We start from the raw sequence: 17,328 nt of genomic DNA, 5'->3' as shown, positions 1-17,328 counted from the left end.
GACATCTCGAGGATCATTCAAGGGAAATTCAATGTACAAATTACAAGCTGGACTACGTATAACGAAGAAACTAAGGATCCTCAGCCAGCATGTGTTCAACATCGATCCATTGGTCAACCATCATGGCACCCTCCACCACCGAAGGTGAAAAGTGTTCAGCGGTAGGTGTAGTCTCCCAGTAGAACTGGGTTTTGTACATGTCGTAAAAGCTGAATTGGCGCGACTTCAAAAGGGGATAGAATTTGCGGAAGAACTGGCCGACTTGGAAGCCGAAGGTGATGGGTGAAGTGAAGACGTCCAGGGAGCGCAGGGATGGGTGGGGGGAAGAGGGCAATGTCGAATCAGTGGGGACAACGCGAGCGTCAAATGGAAGCTCAAGCGTGTGCAACTTGGGACAAAGTTGTAATGCGGCATGAACCCCTGCAAGTGTAAGACCCCCGCGGTAGAGTGATCCTTGACATGGCAAAGCCAGGGACATCGAGAAGTGGGACAGGTCTGGCCAGGACGAGAAAATCTGGAGTAGATCAGCATCTTCAAGTACTGGCATCGCACATCCGCCTATTTGAATTGTCTTGATGTTGTTACATCTGAGCAAAGGCGTGAACGTGGCTGCGCTGATCGGGAAATAGTGGTCGACGTCGTCCACCAGCACAATGTCAACGTCATAGAGTTTCGGCAACGCGCAATTCTGCGTTAGGGCTTTGAAAGTATCTCCCAAGTGGACGATAGAATCCAACGCCATGAAGGTGAGCTCCACCCTTTCGATTGACGGAGCAAGTATCGACTGAAAAAGTGTGTCGAGACCAGCCGCTGAGTCGACACGAAGACCCAAAAACGACAATTTCGTCAAGGGGATCTTTTCGGAGAGTGGTGACACGAAACGGTAGTCGTTTACGGTAAATTGGAGTGCGTCAAGCGAGTCGAGCTTCCCGAGAGTGCAAATCGTTTCCGGCTGAAGGACGAGGTAGCTCATGTCAAGGCACTTCAACGAAGAACTGAAGTGGTGGCAAAGACTGTCAATGGAAGGTATACGCCCCGTGCTTTCAGTATCGCAGTAGATACCAAAGGAGTCCAAGTTCGGAGCTTGTGATTGCAACCTATTGGATACGGCTGTCCATTGCGTGTTGTCGATGATTGGATTTTCTTCATCCCTGTGCTCGAAGCAATCAGTGAAGATGGTGATTTTCCGGATGGAAGGCGATAGCACAACGGAAGGGTAGAAGATAGCTTCCACCTGTCTTTCAGACAGACAAGGAAGAACGACCTCGACGACATTTGGGAACAGGGGTCGGGGTAGTGTGGCGGAGGCGTGAAGATGATAGAGCGAGTTGTAATCGAAGAACGTTCCTTCTCGTGAGAAGTATCCAGGATAACCAATCCGCTTCACCAGCGGAGCGTAGTGCTGAAGGCGCTGAAGAAAACCCGGCTTGTCGAGGCTATTCGCGAATCTGTCGATTCTCTGGTCATTCCAGCTGCGTCAGGCCACCTGTCGTCACTTCCCCAAGACAAGAAAGACATACCACTGCATTCCCAATCATTGTGAAGGGTTTGTTGGTTTCTGACGAAGGTAGCAGACAACGCAAAACAGAGAGCCCGGGTAAATCCCGCCATATAACACGTATCGCTGGATTGTGGAAGGTTTTGCAGGTCCGTGCTAGTCCAGGCAGTGCGCGCAACGGCCCTGGAGAGTCACCGGATCGACAGACACTGTTTTCTTCTTCGTCATGCAATTCTTGGAAGATGGCCTCAAGAATTTCTTGAAGATAAAATAAACGATGCATGATCTCAAAGCTGTCAGGCGGCAGTACTTGGATTAATATCTCGCCTAATAAGTAGATTCGTATACGATATAGACTCACCGTGGGCAGCGTATTCATTCTAGAAAGTGTTTTCCAGCTCAATTGACTGTGAAGACTAGAGAGTCAAGACGAACCGAGGACTATTGCATCTTGACCGTCGGGCGTTGCCGAAATGGAATTGAACCGCGCCCCGACAAAAAACTTCATCTTCTGTCCAAGCTGGGTCCAAGGGTATCATTTGATTGGAACTACATAGCAAAGTAACTATCCAAGGAACGCGGAGTAAAAGTGTACTTTTCTCAACTGCTTTCAACAACAGTTGCCTGAGGAGGGACCCAAGTCTCTCCGAACCTTCGCCCAAAAAGCTCCTCCATCCTCAGCGATCTCGTATTCCTACACCGCGTATGCTCCATCCACCTCGAACCCTTCAGTCCCAGAGCACCCTTCCAACCAGCAGCTTTCTCCTCGTACTGACTATCCCATAAGTCCCGCATCTTTTCCCTCGTCGCATCATCCGCCAGGAAGAAGTGATAGTAGTACCAATTGTCGTTACAACGACCCAGGTAACCAACGTCTGACAAGAATTGCGGGAATATTGACAAGATCTTCGTCGAGAGGCCGGCGTTGGCAAGGTCTTTTGCGAGCTCCTGACGAGCTGGTGCTTCTGGGTCGTCTTTCCACATTGTAAGGAACCGGTGGGGGAAGAGGAGGAAGAGAGAGTTGAAGATGGTTTGGTCTTTGCCGACGAAAAAGGATTTGGAGAGGTAATAGTCGTGGTATGCGTAGAATGTGTTTCGGAACCAGGTGATTGCTGAGGGCTTTCCTCCGAAAAACGAGCCTTGAAAAAATGGGTTGAGTGTTTTTCGCAGTCGAGCGCTGAGCGCTGAAGAATCAACTCACCTTGGCTAACATCCTCATCGAAAGGACCCATATCTTCCCTCCACCACATTCCCCTCTGAGACGGCAAACGAGAAATAGATAAAAACACTCGATCCTCATTGCTCTTGAAGATGGTTTCGACCTGTTGAGGATCTGGCCAAGCCGAATACCGGTGCTCGTTTCGGAAGCTACCAGCGTCTATCCAAAACGCATAGTCGTACTCCTTGTTCTGCGTCTTCTTGGTATATTTGACGGCTTCGTCGAGGAAGAACGCCTTCGCATTCCATACAGCGTACAGCTCGGCGCCATGGATGTCCTTTTCGCGGTCGATGCTGTGCATCTCCTCGTAAGTGCTCTGCAGTCCGACGAGCGGTGGGACGGAGAAGATAGTCGGGTAGGTGGTGTTCAGAGTGAAACGCCTCTTCGACGACGGAGAGACGGTGTCGAGCTTCGCGGCTGCGCTGGTGATCTGCTTGCGCATCTTCTCGGGTGCGTAAAAGTATGTGTCAGTCTCGATTCTGGACAGGAACAGCTCCAGCCACTCTGCATACTCTTCATCTGTATGCTTAGACTTCTCCAGAGGGTATAGGGCCGTCACCAGCAGAACTCGAGGCCCCCTCCTAACCTCCTTCACCTCCTCCTTCACATTTTCCTCCGTACCCTTCCTAAGCGCCCACTCCTTTTGAATCCGCGCCACATGGAGAAACGAAGAACCAGACCCTATCCCACTGTACACGAGACCATAGGCGCAGACGAGAGCCAGAAAGCAGAAGAAAAGGACGACCCTAGGCTTGGGCCGCAGTAGTGGGCCAACTGTGCAGAGCGCCATAGCTCGTGTCGCCGTGTCAAAGCAGTGACAACCGCTGTGCCATGGAAAGCTTGGGATATATTGCGAGTCCCATGGTACCGTGTGAGGCTTTCTGAGGTTATCACCACGGGCGCTGATGGTCGCATTATCATCGATAACGATTTCTATAGATGGCGGGTAGGTCCTCGTCCATCACGACAAGAAGAGAAGCGTGATTGAAAAAGGCACCGAGGTGACCAAATAAAGAAGCGTTTTGATTGGTCGCTTGTTTCAGATGCCTGGCTCTCCAAGGTTCGATGTCGACTTGTACGAATTTCGAAAGGCGCGCTGAATAGAAATAAATAGCATTTTCTAGGTACTACATAATAGAGGGTAGGGTATTGTTCAGCTACAAGCGACCGGATGGCCTCGACTTATGCACAGCACCTGGGGCTGACGACATGTGAGGTGATGTCAAAAGCATCATCAGTCCGAGGTAAAAAGCGGTATACCCAGCCCACATGGGTGTCTGTAAGTCGCAAATGACCTTGGACGATCTTCTTCCTCATCCGTAAGCTCGATGGCAGGGGCGCGTGCGTCGAGGAAAGCGCCTACGCGCTCGCTGACGATGGCTTCAATGTCGCAAATACCACAGGCACCGCACAACCAGGGTCTAAAAAATAGAAGCAATCATCAGGGTAACCGCAACCTCAAATGGTCGGTCTGGAACTTGATGATTGGGAATGGGAGGGATGAACCGATGCGGGAGAACCTCTGTCAGGATCTCCTCTCTCCGATGGATGAGTTCTTATGGGACTACGGTCTGTCAGAGATAACAATAGTCAGGGACTGATGCTCCAATAGCCTGAGCGAAGCCTTGTTACCACATACCAGACTCCACACTTGAAACATCATCTTCGAACTCTTCGCGCTCTCCGTGAATATCAATCGTCGAAACCCTTCTGTCGAATTTAACTACCGATGGGCGGTCTTCGTGATGTATTCCATGGCTTTGTACGTGGTCCTGTGGACGATCGTAGCGCGTGCCGTACTCCGCGTGGACGATCTTCATCGAAGGAATAGCTTTAGGTGGTTGCTGGATCACACCGACATGGTCTCGCGCACTGTGACTGTGGTCGGTCGATTCGAGATCGTCTTCGTTCGTATGTGCCAGGGAAACCCGATGTGCGCCCGCAGAAGGATGTGGATGTAGGTAAGGCGAAGCGCCCCACTGGGATGTTGCACCTGAGCGGCTAAATTGGCTCGTCTTCTCATCTTCGCTGCCGGCCAGATCTTCGGAGTTCCTGCGGAAAGCTTTTCGAGTCCCGTTGTCTACACAGGTGAAAAATAAGGTCTTTGTTTACATGCAAGGAATAAATGACGCGACGCACAGCAGTATTTTGAGCCATCCACCACGCCGCGGTAAGCAAAATCTGGAAGCTGTGAGTTCGGGAGTGGGAGCTGCATCTGATGAGGACTTACAAAAGCCTGCCCACACCATAATACAGGGGCAGCAACAGCAGATGCAGTCGGAATCACAAGTGCTCATCGTAGCAAGGCACAACCGGTTTACAGCCTTGAAGATGGAGTAGAGGTTGATTGAAGGAATGCAATGGACAGGAGATACTGCGGTCGGCGAACGGACAGCGGGAAAGTGTCGAACCGTCGGTGGCGACACAGAAAGAGTGTGAGGAGGCAAGGGGGGAGTAAGATAGCTATCAGCAAGTAGAGCAATGGATTTTACCTGCCCGCGAAACGGAAATATAACAGAGTTGACAGTAGAAGACTCGCAGCACAGGTGGTGATAACCATCGTATTTGATGGAAGCGCACCGAGTCCGGTGCAGGTACTTGGCTTCGGAAGGCCAATAAGGTCCACTCTTGATGAGTATTTCTACTCCATCGAGTTCCCTTGATCGTCCCGGGAAAGAGAGAACAGTGGTAGTGATTCGGGTTCAGAACCGTTTGGTGGAACGCCTGTTCATCATGGCGGGTTCTTTAGGCTCTAGATGAAGTGAGATCGCGACGCCCATGGGTATATATACCTGCTCGAAGCCTTATGGTGTTACAGATTACAGAGTCTTGTGGCCGATGTTGACGAAATAAACAGATCCGCAAGGCTCGGTTCGGAAATAAATCTGCCCGGGCGCTTAAATTTAGTGTCACGCAGCTAAAACGGATCATCTGGCCAACCTGAGTCTGTGGTGGTACCTCGACGCCGATCTTCGCGCTCCTGTGTCGCTGGAAATGCCCCTCAAATCCGACCCCATCGTTCTAGGGGAGCAGAAATCTCCTCGTGCCGTACACTGCCGTATGAAAAAGAAAGTTCAAACGAAAAGCTGTCATGGATGCAATGGCTATGAATACACGTGTAATGCCTGATCTAGAGAGATTAGAAGAAATGAACACGAAAGCAAGGAACGCAGCTGTGAATCGAGTAGGAATCCCATGAGAACCCAAATAAAAGAAGTGTTCCTGTCGCAAGTAGTCTAGTGGTAGATAAGTCAGAAGAAACAAAAGTCCGTCGTGGGCTAGTAGGGTGAAGTAAAGGCTCGTCAAGTGATCTAGTTGAAAAGCAGCTAGATCCGCGCGGAATCGTGAAGTGAGATACTCGCCTATCCTCTGACACACAGCCGGAGCAAGTCGAGAGGGGTGGCGAATGCGCTCGACCGAGCCAAGCCAAGGTCATGAGGGAGAGGCTTGGGTCGGGTACTTTTGGGATGTTGTCTGCACCTCATGAGGCTCGCGAGGCTCGACTGTTATACCATCCGGGTCCCCCCTATCTCTTTCCCTGTCGTCCCCGTCCCTTTCTGTAGGCTGTGGCGACACAGTTGGTGGTTGTGGGATGGACGATGGTCTTTGGGAACCATCTGCCAAGCCGTGCGAGCGTTCGCCTTGCTTGTTGAACACGAGGTCGGCGGTAAATGAATTCGAAGCCAGGGATGACCGGTGGTGTGGACGGTAGCGGTCCGAATATGAGTAGCTTTGTGGGCTTGCCCGACGGCTGCTACTGGGACTTGGGCTACTTCTTGAAGGGATGTTGAGCGTCATTTGTTCAGTTGGGAGCGGTTGTGATCGGATGCTCGGATTGTGATGGGTGGGTGCAGGTACTTGAAGGGAGACTGGCCGTGAACTTCTGCATTCCATGTCGCTAGTCAGTTGCCTTGTCGAGGGCTTCAGAGAGTTCTGAGAATATTGGCTGGTAGGTGCGCGCTTTCCCCGTTGGCTGTTCTCCTCCTCGCCTTCATCCCCTGGACGGCACTTCTTATCTGGAGATTTTTGTGAGCAACATGGAGCCGGCTAGAGCGTAAGGGACATACAGCAGAACTTGCAAGCCGATCGTACCCCAGCGTAGGCATAATCTGCACAAGTCGCGTCAAAGGTCAGCTCGACAATCGAATACCACGAGGATGGGCTACTCACAAACACAGGCCCAGCACACGATGCAGGGTAAGAAGCAGCAAATACAGTCGTCGCTGCAGGAACTCATAGCTGACGATGTCAGAGAACTATGAGGGATGGGTACGTGGGTGTCGGAGAAGGTGATGCAAACAAGATGACCAGAGTTTTGAACGACAATCAAAGGGAAAGGCTGTGAATCACACGGTATGTAGACATTTTAGAGAGATGGCCTTATCGGGGAAAGCTTTCGAGTTTCCGTTGAAGTGACGTTACATACGAGGCTAAAAGTAGCGAACATGACTTATTCAATCGCCGTCAGGCACGCACACGAGGCATCCGCCCTTCAAGCCTAAGTGCCTGGTTCAATCCAGCCTGGGCTACGGACAGCCAGCACCTCGAGCGGGAATGTAAGGCTGGCATTTACGATGGCCTCCAGGTGCAGCCATCTTGAGCTCCTGAGGGGAGGGTGTTTCCGTCTGTTGACTGCCCTGACACAACGTCATTCCCAAACGGGTCTATCGCCACGGTGTGCCTGACGCCGCCAAGGCACTTTTGATATTGACAGAGCAACCGATCACAGCTTGATCGAGGAGGCGTACTAGGGCGTGCCTGGACAATGAAGTTGGCGCTCTACCCCCTCTCACCAAGTCGAGTAGATATTGCCAATTCTGTTTGAAGTGAAGGTCTCAGCATTCTGCAGTGGAAATAAAGAGTCTCGAGAGAGTAGTCCTGACCGGCGGCTGCGGAAGCTGACAGACCTGGGAAGTATGTCAGCCTACAATGGGCCAACAACCCTTCCGACCAAGAGATGTGTTACTGTAGGCCCATCGCCGCGGTAAACACGACTGAGTCCACAGGAAATGAAAGATCGTGGGTTTGCACTCCGGGAGAACACCTTTTCCTCGGATATCCTTGGGAACCAGTGCGTCTAACATTAGTGAGAGTTTACAACAATCGATGTAGTCGATGGAAGTCTAGGCTGGGGAAGTATTTAAAGAAGGGAACAAGCCGGTTGGCTTTTTCTATGCTTCCTTGCGTCTCCGTTTCCCTCCTCTCGCGTCGATGAAGCTGTGGTCTCTGCGCTTCTTGCTGTCCTTCTTCAGTTTCAGCTTTTTCTCCTTCCGCCTTTGAGCCTGCTCCGGATGATGCGTGGCCAACATCACTCGCTTCGTTCGTCTATCCCTTCTCGTATCCAAGATCCTTTGACGAATAGTGTTGTAGACTAGCGAGAAAGTCGTTCCGCCGACCTTCTGCTGAACAAGTTCACGGAGCTCGATCGCGGTCGTTTTGAGTTCCTCTAAAAGATGACATCAGCCATGGAGGGAACGGCAAATGGAGACGAGAAACGAACCTAGTTGATCATCACGAATGGTATCCTCTTCGATGATGCGGTAGAGGGGGCTCAAGATGTGGGTTAGGAACTGCTCCAGCCGTTTGGGCTCCAGGTATGTGACCATGGCAGCAAACCAGCGAACGACAGCTAGGGGCTGCTGCGTCCAGTTCGGCTATAAACGATGGATGGTCAACCATACGGCAAAGTCAACAGACGCGGGCAACTCACGTTGTTACGTCCTTGTCTACCCTTCCTCCTAATCAAGGCCCCGCGGACTTGATATGACAACTTCGAGAACAACCAAGGAAGGTTATCGAGCCCGGCTGGTCCTTGTTCAAGTTCAGCTTCGCCTGCTTCATCGTCTTCCGCCTCGCTCTCCACTTCGATCTCAGCCGACTGAGATGAGTCGTCATCTTCGGAGGACCAATAACGACCGATCCAGACAAGGTTCTTGACGACTTGTAGGCCAAGTGCCGAGTCCAAATGCTCGCTCTTCAGCTGATCGCATAGCTTCGAGGCTGTGTCTCTGAGACCTCCCGGTGCAAACGGATGGCCAGGTTCGAAGGTCGAAGATTGGAGGATAGCGGCGACGCTGGCAATTGGGTGGGCATTGAAGAGAACGCCTAAAGCCCTTGATGCGGCGGTTCGAACCCATGCATGTGGGAACAGAAGATGGGCAGTAACCAGGTTCCATGGAACAGGGATACCCTTTCCTTTGTCGCTAGGATCGCACCGAGCATACGAAGGGACAGCCCTTAGGACCTTGCTCAGCGCCGTCAAGGAATAGTAGGCAAGCTGCCACTCCAATTCATTCGAAGGCTTGCTGGGTCCATCCACATCCATACTGTCCTCGTCTGCGGATTGCGCAAGCGAGTCGAAGTGAGATTTGCTTTGATGCAGGGCGAGGGTCACGTCTTCGATCGTATCTTTGCACCAATCTTGAACGGTTTCCTCTTGATCCTTGACCGCAGCATCAACCACGATGCCCCAAACCTGTAGTGCAACCCATGCCAGCTTCTTTTTGCCACCTTCGGTCGTTTGAGTACCAGCCTTCACCCACTTCCTGAGCCAGCTGCGAACAAAGGTCTTTCGAGCGTCAGGGTCGAACCTTCCATACAGAGTGGTGAGCAGGGCAGCCGCCATCTCCTTGCACTTGGCACTATCGTCATTCGCGATGACCATGACCAAGGTGACAAAGACCATCTCCCCGTATTCCTTGATGAGGCCGACTTGGAATTTGCTGAGGATCGCACCAAGCAGCTCGAGGATAGAAACCCGACCGGATTCGTGAACATACGTTGTCGCATTGCGAAGGAGGAAGGCTAAGGTCTTCTGCAGGCGTCCCTTGCCTTGAGGATAATCGAGCATGAATTGGAGCAGCAACGCCCGAGCTTGCTCCCGCACCACACCAGATTGGGATTGAACCAACAGGGGGGCCACTCGATCCTCCATGATGTCGTACATTTCCGGCACAATGAAACGCCTCGAGACAATGGCGCGCAGCAGGGTGAACGTTACATTCTGCTTGTCCGGATCTTCAAGGTCTGGCGTGACAAGCTCGAGCAAGAATGAAAGGTCCTTCTCCTGAATCTCAACCCCAGGACTGACCGTCCCGTCGGAGCCCGTCATTGTCTTCGGACCGTCCCTGATCATCACGCCCAACGTTCTCAACGCCGACTGCAAGAGATCGCCATCGGTGCCTCCCATGCTTCCTCCGCCGCCTCCGCTGGTTCGAATGATGCTGATAACCTGGTTGACATAGACGGGAAGGGCGCGACGCATTCCTGGAAGCTTGGTAGCGAAGCGAGTCACCAGCAACGCGACCGACTTGAGGGCGGCAAGAAGGACCGGTGTCGAAGCCGAGTAAAGCGTATTTCCGATGGCGGGTAGGAGGAGGTCAATTTGACGATACGCGGCGTCCGATGCGGACATGAAACGACCCCGACGCATAGCCGAGTTGAACAGGTCCAGGCCAAGAACGATAAACCTGACAAAATAACACCCAAATTAGTGTCATCTTCATGGAGAATGGATGAAGACTCGAACCTGAAAGAATTGTGCGCATAGTGATCAACCTCTTGCTTCACAACACGCTTGGTTTGAACGATATGGTCATCGGGCTTATCACTTCCATCCCGGCGCTTCTTCTTGTTCTTCGCCTTCAACGGCTCGGGGCGTTCCTTCAAAAATGCGATGTTGCCAGTGATGAGGCCGGAGATGACAGTAAGAAGCCAATCGCCATCTGGAGGGGTAGTGGCGTCCGCCTCCTGCTTCTTCAGTTCCACACCAGCGTTCCGCTCCAATCCCCCGCTAACCCTACGCAGCACCTCGTCCACCATGTTCAAGACCTTCATGTTGCTCGTGGTCTTCATCACACTTCTCACGTCCTTGAAGAGGTCCGGTAATCTGCTCGGCGAAGTGAACTGAGCAGCAAGAGCGAAAAGAGTATAGGACGCGTTGGTCGACTTTCGAGGTTCTCGGAATGCCGCAGAGGCGTGATTGGGAGGGCCCGGTGCACCGTCTTGTCCTTCAGAAACCGCCACATCACCGAAAAGAATACGAGAGGCAATGTCGCAAATCAGGTGCAAAATGTTGTCCAGGAGTATGGGAGACCGTTTCGTAGTGTCGATGGGAATGGTACTGTCGTCATCAGCGGTTTTGGAAGATTCGTCTACACCCTCTTCACTATTCTTCTCCATCCGATTCGCCTCCTCCACTCCCAACGTGACTTTGGTAACGATCGACTGAACAGTGCAAGCGAGAACATGGACTTGAGGGCCACGAACCAACGCAGTCGCAAGTTCCTCCACAACCACTCGCAGGTACTGCACCCTGTCAAACCCCACATCCTCACCAGTAGCAGCAGCCGGAACATTCTTCTCCTCCTCCCCAACACGAAGCACCAACATCGCAATCCTCCCCAAAACCTCCCGGACACTATCTCTGACCTCCTGGCTCCTACTCCTCATCATGTGGCTGAGTTCAGTGGCCAGTCGACGGAGCTCAGTCTTCTTCCTGTCGATATCCTGCGGAGAAGAAACGGGAAGGTACAGGGTGAGCCGTGCGATGGCAACAGCGATGGGTAGGCGGACAGTCAGCGGCGTCTGGTCTTCTTCGAAACGATGCGACGGCGGAGAGAGATACGTGAGCAAGGCGGGAAGGAGCTTGCTCTTCAGCGAGGTGAGGATCTTGGGTTGTCGACGAGGGACAGGGGCGTCCGGCTTAGCTTCAGGGATATGCAACTCCCCTTCCTCCACAGCCGCTTCTTCCTGTTCCTCAGCCTCCGCATCAGCGCCTTCAGCAACTTCAGCTGCAGCTGTCGGTGATTCTTGTCCATCAACATCCATCGCATCAGCCTCCACCTTCTCCTCACCATCCGACACCACAAACGTAAAGTTCTCCAACACAGAAACAATCGTCCTAACATACACCTTCTCCCATTCAGTCCTCGCCTTCGCCAAACGAAGATACCGCTGGACCAATGCATAGTAAGGCGCCCACGGCAAGTGTCTCGCCAACTTGCCCATCGCATGGATAGCCTCATTCGTCGTCAAATGCTGCTGCTGATCCTGCTTCTGAGCCGAATTCGTAGTCTTGAACCCTCCTCCATTCCCAATGAACCAGCAGACGATCGGGATCAGCCAGTCCCTGACCACACCCGCCTCGTGCTCCTTGCCCGCAGTTTGGAAGCCTTCCCTATCAGCTCGTTCCCCAAGCCTTCTGACTGCACGAGTCCGTCGATGGACCTGGATATGCAGGACGTTGTTGAAAAAATTGGCTTCTTCGTCTCCACCTTCTAGCAGAGGTCGCAGCGCTGCAATGGTCGGACTGATAGTCTCCGGTGACTGAGCGACGGTGTACGACAGAACGCCGAGGAGGTCAGCCTTGACCGAGAGCGACGATTCCAAGGTGGGTGAATGAACGTGTAGCGGAGCAGAGACGAGGGATCGCAGGCCGGATAGGTATACTGAAAGGAAGACGGTATTGTACGTCGTCGCCTCCGCAGAGCCGCCAGGGATAGCCTCAGCAATAACCGCCGAACTCGCCACAACATCCACAAACCGCCGCAACGTATGCGCAGCAGCAGCTCGCACCGCCAACTCCTCCCCATCCTGAATATCAAAGAACGCCTGCTGCAGGAGCGGGATCCACGCCAACGGGGCCAACGAAGTCGACTGAGACGCATCATCATTGAAGCTCGAGTAAGCTGCAAGACGGCGGTCAAAATCTGGTTCGTCCAGCCTCTTCACCGAATAGGCGTTGAGCGATGCGAGTTGCTGGGCAATGGCAAGCAGCCATCCTTGGCCTTGTTCGTTGGCGATCGATCCCAGCTGGGTGAACGCTTCCACGAGCTGCGTACGCCCAACGCGAGTCTTGAGCGTCAAAAGAAGATGCGACAGCGTATCGAACACCCTGCGCCAAAGAGGTGACTCCAACGACTTCAAATCCGGCACCAAACGCATCATGTTGCGGATGATGATAAGGATATTCGACTTGACCTTCTCGGGCGCCTGTTTATTGGGCTTGCGGAACACAGGCAAGAACAGGTTGAGAAGGGTGATAGCTTGGCTGGGTGAAGTCGAGTACGGAGCGAGCAACGAAAGGATCGTCAAATGTCGTTGGCCAAGCGGTGTCGTCAACGACAACGAAAGGACACTCGGTCCTGAAGACGCCTTGGGAGGGGGAGCGGTGTGCTTCGCATATTCGACCAACTTGGCAAGATTGGTGAGGAGAAGATCAACATGAGGTTCCAAAACGCGCGTAGTAACCTCCGGATCCTCCTCTGCATGTCCAAGTATCTTCTCCACAATGTCGAAGACGCGATCGACCACGGCGGGCTTGACGTTGGTGGCGACGAGACAGTTATACAAGGACGGCAACAGTCGGTTGTCATATTGCACCAGGAAGAACACCTGCGCGTGCTCCCGGGACCATACTTGGAAGAGGTCAAGCAAAGCCGACGGTGCTTGCGTATTTTCCTGGGCCAGGTGGGCGAGTCGAGGCGAGATGAACGACGAGAACGCCGAAGGTAGGTAAGGGTCGAACGGGAACGAGATAGGCACACGGAAGAAATCCGCAAACCGCTTCAAACCCAACTGACGGATGGTACGCAACGTCCGCGGGTTGGTGGACGACGAAGCCGAATCAACATGGGCAGCTTCCTCAACTCCTTCATCCTCCACTTCATCCTCATTCTCCGGCGCCTCTTCCGCAGACTGCTGGCCCGCAGGAGCAAGTTCCTGAATCTTGCTTTGCGCATAGTTGACCAAGTCGATGGTAGAACCAAGCAGTGCCGGCCAATAATTGACCAACCGCGACCCAAGCAACCTCATCAAATCACCCAACAACATCAAATACCCAACCATCTGACCATCCCCAACCTCCCCACCAAACGTCCCAAACTCGAACCCAGACTCGGCCGCAGAGGAATGCGAGTTCCTGTCCATCCCAAGCGGCTGCAACATGAGATCAACCAACAGCCCAAGTTCCTCGTCCGTGCAGTTGGCTAACGCAGTTAAGACAGCAGCGCGCCGATCCGTTCCCCTCGTCCGACCCTTCTTCTCCAACATCAGACCGAACAGAAGCCGAGTGAGAACATCAACGACTTCCTCCCTCTCCCGATGCTCCAGATTGACCAACTCCAAAGTCGTCAACTCGTCCCTCCACCGCGTGTCATCCAGGAGAGCGCGAAACTTGTCCTCGTGCGACGTCAGGTGCGGTGACTTGTAGGTGAGCAAACACGTCAACGCTATCCTCTGAAGCGGCCGATAAGGATGGGAGAGGAACAAAACATAGACGGATTTCAAAGTCGAGGTCGCATAGAGGGCTTTGGGATTGGCGAACTTGGAGAAGAGCGTGAACCACGAGATGAGTTTTTGCTTGGATATTTGGATGTCGGAGAGTTGAATGTTGGCGTTGGTCGTTGCGTCAAAGGAAGGCGTGAGGAGGCCGAGAAAATAAGGGATCAATTCCCGGTTGTACTTTTCGACCAAGGAAGAACATTCGCCCAACCCTGACAAGAGTTGAAATTCGTACGTTGCGGCATCGAAACGTTCTTTTTCCTGGTGTGACTATGGTGGATGTCAGTACAACCAAGTCGGAAAGAGACATGAAACCATTGACCTTGATGTACTCTTTGACCCCATGAGCCTCATCCTCCCATTGGGCCGACACAACCCGCAGTTTATGCGCACTAGGATCCCTCCACGACCTTTCCTCCTCCCACGGATCAACGTCCTCATCCGACATTTGCTCCGCATCCGACACCCCGCCATTCGAAACCTTTCTCTCGCTCGAATCAGACGACGTGACCGAACGCAGTTCCGCAAACAGCAATTGCCAAACGAGGTCGCCAAACCGCTGTGCCAAAGACCCGATCGCAGCTATCGCAGGCGACCAAAGCGGGCGAAGGTTAACCTTGAGTTGGGCTATGAAATAAAAGATGAAATTTCCCGTTCAGATTTCGTCCCAAACGGAAATACGACACAAACTGACCTATCAACCATCGAGCACAAACATCGGCTCCCTGGCGATCACCAACAACCTGCCCCACCCTCCCTATCCTAAGCACTCGTTCACGTACACCCTGCAGGTCAACCGTCGCTTCTTCTCCCTGGAGACACCGCTTCACAACCTCCCCAGCGCCCTCCGGGACATTGACAAGCTTCGAGTTGAGGAACCTCAACGCACTGAGACGCAACGGTCTCGAATACGATAACAGCGCAGACTGCAGATTCGGGTATGCTGAATCGAAGGGTAATTGCTCGACATTTGATGTTCTACAGGTTTAGGTTAAGCTGAAGGAAGAGTGCGAGCAAGGGTAGATACGTACATCGACTCGGATAGCACGACCATGGATCCAATAACGTGGTGGGACCAGGACCATCGTTCGATGGCCTGCTTCGACCATGCTTGCAGTGGCACCTTGGTTGTCCACTCTTTGGCAGGTCGTCTCGAAAGAGCCTGAACGGCTCCTTCGATGACCCAGGCTCGAGGGGTATCTGTCGCCGGATCTGCCGACTTCTGGAGGTTGAAATCGATCAACCCAATAAGCGCTGGAATGACGGCTTCTGAGAAAAACGGCGAAAGGGTGAAGATATCGTTGATTTCGGTGTCCTGAAGGAATCATCAGAAACGTCAAATAGAACGACATGTCAGGAAATACTCACAACGGCTTCACCAGTCTGCTCTTTCAAAACCTCCAGCCTCGCCAAAGCACACTTTTCAATCTTCGTCCTCCACACAAAATCGACTTCATTCGGGCTGATCTTCTTGAGACGTCTGAGGGAAGCACAAAAGGCCAACAATTTCGAGGGTTCACTTTCCAACAGGTTCGGTCTGACGGTAGCCTTGAGAACCAGAGGTAACGCGACCATCTTCCACCCTCCCCATCCCAGTTCCGCAAGCGATCCATGTAGTTTCAAGCTGAACTGTATACAAGTCGCGTCGTCCGCGTCATTTTCGCGCCTCTCGATGATTCCCCAGCTTCGTTGCAAGAACTTGAGGCCCGGGCCGATCCAGTGTGACATGTCCGTGGCGGCATAGATAGATGTGACAAAGGGTAAAAGTGAAGGATGCAGATCCGATGTGATAGGTAGTGTTTCGAGGTGGGAAACCAATGTAGTCTTTTGGTTTTCTGGAAGGATAAGAAAACATCAAGCTCCGCGACGATAAGGGATGATACGGGAGGTAGCTCTTACCAGTTAACCGGGAGCCTTGCCTGACAGAAGAGATGACAGTGACAACCGCCAATGTACGTTTGAGATGTTGCACGTTCGTGCCTTGAGAAACGGTTTTGAGTTGTTGGATGAGAAGGTTTCCCAAGTCTGCGAACTGGTCTGCTGTTTTTACGTGGTGGATCAAGGCGGTAAGACTTCGACGAAGAAGCTTGAACGTTGGCTCCGGATCTTCCGCGTCGAGATGGTAGGCAAGAATAGGTGAAAATATCGAAGGCGTTGCTGTATGCAGGGTTTGCGAAACCGACTATAGAGCGATCAGAAAAGCCCTGAAGCGAGGCTGACAGGTCGTACCTTGCAAGCATAAACCAAAACCCACGCCGATGCGTCGTCCACCACCTCTGCTTCAGCAGCCAACAACGTAACTGCCTTGACCCTCGCCGTCGATTTGAGCTTCCGCAACACAGAACCCCACACCTCCGCCATAGCTCGTTGGATTTCTGGTAAACATTTTGGTAGAGTCGCTTTTATCCGTGTCCAAGTGTGTTCTAGGAGATCTAGGTGTATTGAGGGCACCAAGAGGTACCGGAATAGACAGTTGAAAGTTTCCAATAGACTCGTGAGGGCCGTTGGTGATATTGACTTTGCTAATAGATTGAGTAACCGGTCCAGGAGATCGTTATACGCTGGTGCGATAGTCGTTCGTAGGTCGTGTGTAAACTTTTGCAGTAGACTGGAAACAGGTCAGCTTCGTCTAAACCGAAAAAAGCTCCTGGGAGACGTACTCGAGGAGTGCCCGCAATCCTTCGTCGTCTGAGCTATCCATAGCTTCCCCCCACAACGCCATGATGTCCTGCCAATGATGCAGAAGCAACGCCATCGACCCCGACAGAGGATCTGCTTTCTTCGCAAACTTGAGGAAGCTAGGTGCCATACTGAGCTGCCTCCAGTCGTCGAGTGCTTGATGAAAATGCGAATCATTGTCCTATATCCCGCCCTGCTCAGCACCCTGTATCCATATCGAATAGCCCCGCCCAGTACTCACCGCAACCTCTGTCTCATATTGCAGCTTGTTGAACACAGACGGCAGATGGACCTCTTTTAGTTGTTGGTTATACGATTGGTGCTAACAACCCCCCGCTCATTAGCGTCTGTCTGCGAACGAAATGGATAAAAAAGGCTCACCTTGAACCGCTTTTGCGGTACAGCGTCGACGAGCTCTTCAGCCTCCATCGTTGACTCGAGTCAGAGGTTGCGGCTATAGGGTTGTCAACCAACTCGGTTGAAACTGGGAGGGAAGCTTGAAAATTCGAGTGCCGCAGCGGCATCTTCGGACCGTTCATGAGTTAGGGGCTTCTTCTACCTAAAACGATCGACTCGTCCCGGTAAGAGAAGGTGTATTAGCGTTTATTGGCTGATAGTAGGGGTGTTTGTATTTTAGGACTAGATATGT

At 52.5% G+C, this 17,328-nt stretch overlaps 5 protein-coding genes across 5 annotated transcripts; all 5 read right to left on the bottom strand.

The window, feature by feature from the left end:
• Positions 1-70: 70 nt before the first annotated feature.
• CC1G_14109 (hypothetical protein) lies at positions 71-1,538 on the bottom strand (the record flags this gene model as incomplete). The annotated part of the gene is made up of 2 exons (XM_002911530.1): positions 71-1,459; positions 1,521-1,538. The coding sequence occupies 2 exons, from the start codon at positions 1,536-1,538 to the stop codon at positions 71-73; spliced, it is 1,407 nt and encodes a 468-aa protein (XP_002911576.1).
• Positions 1,539-2,098: 560 nt separating this feature from the next.
• CC1G_14108 (hypothetical protein) lies at positions 2,099-3,507 on the bottom strand (the record flags this gene model as incomplete). The annotated part of the gene is made up of 2 exons (XM_002911529.1): positions 2,099-2,637; positions 2,700-3,507. The coding sequence occupies 2 exons, from the start codon at positions 3,505-3,507 to the stop codon at positions 2,099-2,101; spliced, it is 1,347 nt and encodes a 448-aa protein (XP_002911575.1).
• A 631-nt stretch (positions 3,508-4,138) lies between these two features.
• CC1G_14107 (hypothetical protein) lies at positions 4,139-4,966 on the bottom strand (the record flags this gene model as incomplete). The annotated part of the gene is made up of 4 exons (XM_002911528.1): positions 4,139-4,272; positions 4,357-4,797; positions 4,857-4,898; positions 4,948-4,966. 4 exons carry the CDS (start codon positions 4,964-4,966, stop codon positions 4,139-4,141), a joined length of 636 nt encoding a protein of 211 aa, XP_002911574.1.
• Positions 4,967-5,879: 913 nt separating this feature from the next.
• CC1G_14106 (hypothetical protein) lies at positions 5,880-6,962 on the bottom strand. The gene is made up of 3 exons (XM_002911527.1): positions 6,888-6,962; positions 6,785-6,826; positions 5,880-6,733 (listed from the first exon to the last, which is right to left on the bottom strand). The coding sequence occupies exons 1-3, from the start codon at positions 6,952-6,954 to the stop codon at positions 6,150-6,152; spliced, it is 693 nt and encodes a 230-aa protein (XP_002911573.1). The 5' UTR covers positions 6,955-6,962; the 3' UTR covers positions 5,880-6,149.
• Positions 6,963-7,888: 926 nt separating this feature from the next.
• On the bottom strand, positions 7,889-17,108 carry CC1G_04618 (U3 snoRNP protein Utp20; the record flags this gene model as incomplete). Its single annotated transcript, XM_001829877.2, has 13 exons — positions 7,889-8,163; positions 8,218-8,371; positions 8,428-10,186; positions 10,246-14,270; positions 14,323-14,627; positions 14,695-14,978; positions 15,032-15,315; positions 15,369-15,835; positions 15,900-16,182; positions 16,230-16,608; positions 16,661-16,860; positions 16,921-17,001; positions 17,061-17,108. The coding sequence occupies 13 exons, from the start codon at positions 17,106-17,108 to the stop codon at positions 7,889-7,891; spliced, it is 8,544 nt and encodes a 2,847-aa protein (XP_001829929.2).
• Positions 17,109-17,328: the final 220 nt, after the last annotated feature.

The sequence above is a fragment of the Coprinopsis cinerea genome, assembly GCF_000182895.1.
Source record: "Coprinopsis cinerea okayama7#130 chromosome 3 map unlocalized cont3.3, whole genome shotgun sequence".
Lineage (NCBI taxonomy): Eukaryota > Fungi > Basidiomycota > Agaricomycetes > Agaricales > Psathyrellaceae > Coprinopsis > Coprinopsis cinerea.
Note: the sequence above shows the minus strand (reverse complement) of the source record. Positions and strands in the feature narration are given on the sequence as shown.